The 3,086-nt window shown below is 35.5% G+C and overlaps 1 protein-coding gene across 1 annotated transcript; it reads left to right on the top strand.

Annotated features, from left to right (window-relative positions):
• The first annotated feature begins 1,481 nt into the window (after positions 1-1,481).
• Positions 1,482-2,546, top strand: LOC131633962 (histone H1-like). Its single transcript, XM_058904639.1, has 2 exons — positions 1,482-1,731; positions 1,844-2,546. The coding sequence occupies exons 1-2, from the start codon at positions 1,555-1,557 to the stop codon at positions 2,339-2,341; spliced, it is 675 nt and encodes a 224-aa protein (XP_058760622.1). The 5' UTR covers positions 1,482-1,554; the 3' UTR covers positions 2,342-2,546.
• The last annotated feature ends 540 nt before the right edge of the window (positions 2,547-3,086 follow it).

A 3,086-nucleotide genomic window follows, 5' to 3' on the forward strand; every position in this document is an offset into this window, starting at 1 on the left:
CAAACAACGCTTAACAACAAACACAGACATAAATTAACTACATTAATACAACTACATTTTCATGATATCATAACCATCAAAACGATGTCATTTGTGTCATGCATCATGTTCATGACATCAATGTGGTTCTTAAATTCAACCCACCAACGTTCGGTTTTTCCCGTGATAATTAACGTCCTCGTTCTTTGCTTCTAAGTTTGTCTGATGCTTTCACTAGCTTCGTACTCCCCGTCTAACCAGCGCATCAAAGACGTCTTCAGATGGTCCATATAATGAATGTTCCAAAATTTCATTTTAATCAGAGGTTTCACAGGTGAGAAACAAACATGACCATCTCTCTTATAATCTGCAAGGCGGCCATGACAAAAAAATCAGAGAGTGTGAGAAAACAGTGGAGAAAAAATATGGAAAATGAAAGGGGATTAGGGGTATATTTATAGAAAAACCCTAACACATATGAGCCACCCCATATGGCTCCTATGTACAAAATATGCACATAGGCGCCACCTTGCAGTAAACCCTAGTTTCCCTTCAACTAAGGCGTCACCTGGGGTGGCACATACATGTATTCTTTTCCTCTTTGGCACCATGGGGGTGGCGTCTATGTGTAGGGCCTCTCCCAAATTTGATTACTCTGATAATTTTGTTAAAAACATGTTTTTTTTTTAATTTTATAAAAAAAAAACTGATTATATAAATTTTTTCCCTAACAAGTATATGAAATCCAATATACACAATATTAATAATGTAACAATGATAATAAAATGGCTCCTATTTATTTTTAGAATATAACAAATGTTGATAAAAACATGATTACTTTGTTGTAATATTAAACTTGTGATAATGAATGAGAGTTGAACATAATGTATGAGTAGCAAGTGTGTTCTATGATCTATACACAATACTGGCAACACAAGTTTTATAGTGGGACTTGTTCAACCTCACTGACTTTTTAGACAATTGTTCTATATTCAAATCTCATCAGATTTTCATGATTTTTGTTGCAATAGAATTCTTAGTTAATTTATTACCCCATTAGGTAGGTTGATAAAATTCCTGATGAAAGCATTCCCCCTGAATTAGAGAAAAACCTTGATCACATCATAAACAACCCTAGTCATGACCATTGTGCCTTCAAAACCGAAATTCTCCCAGACCACCAATCTATTCTATAAGCTGAAACAGTCGTTGGAAAGCTAATAAAATATCCTAGAAGATGTAGAAAAAATCAACCAAATCCATAAACCACAGCTCATATTATGACCAAATGAATCTAGCTTAAAAGCACAACTAAAACAACAAACCGCCTCTCAAATCACACTGATCAATCAACACCAACCGTCGATAGCATTTCCATCTAAAGGCTCACCTTCAAACAACAAAAAAGCTATTAATCCTTGTCGTATTCCCTGAACCAATGAGAATTAAGTAACCGAATATTAACCCACACATACTTCACTATTTAAACCATCAAATTCCCTTCATTTTTCCCACGCAATATTTCCAATTCGCACACATCACATTATTTTCAATTTCATAACCCTTGATTTTGCGATGGCCACGGAAGAACTCAAAGTCGAAACCGTTTCTCAAGTAACCGTACCCGAACCTCAAGACTCGGAGAAAAACGAACCAAAGACTCAAGCAGAGAAGACGAAGAAAGCCAAAGAATCAAAGCCGAAGAAAGCTTCCAAACCACGAAGTCCTTCTTCTCATCCTACCTACTCTGAGGTTCGATTTGATTCGATACAATTTCAATTCAATCTTTATAATTCTTGCGTTTTATATCACGAATTGTAGTTTCAATTGAATCTGAATTTTGATTGGTTTGATTGAATTGCAGATGATTAAGGATGCAATAGTGTCGCTGAAGGAGAAGACTGGTTCAAGCCAATACGCGATTGCGAAATTCATTGAAGAGAAACACAAACAACTTCCTTCAAACTTCAAGAAACTATTGCTCCAGAATTTGAAGAAGAGCGTTGCTTCAGGAAAGCTTGCTAAGGTTAAAGGTTCATTCAAGATTTCACTCGCTACACCCAAACCTAAGACCAATCCAACTGCAAAGGTGAAACCATCGAAGGCTAAGTCTGCTGCAATTCCAAAAGCTAAAGCAGTTGTTAAGCCGAAGATTGCTTCGAAGGCCAAAGCTGTAACCGCCAAGCCTGAAGTTGTGGCTTCCAAGAAAAAAGCTGCTGTGAAACCGAAGCCAAAAGAGAGGCCTACAAAGGTTGCAAAGACGACTCCGGTGAAGAAAGTTGCGGTCGTGAAAAGCGTGAAGGCTAAGAGCATTAAGTCTCCAACAAAAAAGGTTTCGGTGAAGGGAGGCGGAAGAAAATGATCGCCAGAGTTTTTCTAGTGTTTTGCAATATTCTTTTAAGTTTTTTTTTTTTCTTTCCCTACTATAGTTAAATGTAGTAGTGTATGAATATAGAAATATTTTCTGCTGTTAGATTTTTTTTTCTTTCTGTTTATCAAACATTTGGATGATTACTGCTGTAAAGTCTATAAATGAAATATAGAGAATTTTACTTTCTAGAAATTTTCATTGTAATCTGTAATTGCTCTGAACATTAAAATTCATGTTAGCCCTAAAACAACAATAAACAGTTGCCAGTAAACAGTGAGTGTGAGAGAGCCACTTTACACACCATAACACCGATATAATATCTTCTTGTCTGTGATCAATTATTGAAGGAAGATAGACCCTCCAAACAGAAGATAAATAAGTATGGAGAAAGTTTGTCTTATCTAAGGCCTATGCTTGGAATAATCGGATGCATTGCTTTATGGCTAACCAACACATAACATTAAACAGTTTTTCAGCAAATAGACATTCAGGTTGCTTATTTGCCACAAAAACCAATCATTTCCATGATAGTGCAAAGTTTACCATAATTTACTCGACCATAGGCTTTAGTACTATTATCCATTTTATAAGTATCTTTTTTTTATCTTTACAACTTTGCATTTTATATGGTGAATAGCTTCTATGAAAACCATAACATTATCTAAAAAAACTCTCATTTTTCAAAAAAGGCTAATTGATCGTTAGATATGTACGCGGCGAGAAGAATTTTCCATCC

The sequence above is a fragment of the Vicia villosa genome, unplaced genomic scaffold, assembly GCF_029867415.1.
Source record: "Vicia villosa cultivar HV-30 ecotype Madison, WI unplaced genomic scaffold, Vvil1.0 ctg.001193F_1_1, whole genome shotgun sequence".
Lineage (NCBI taxonomy): Eukaryota > Viridiplantae > Streptophyta > Magnoliopsida > Fabales > Fabaceae > Vicia > Vicia villosa.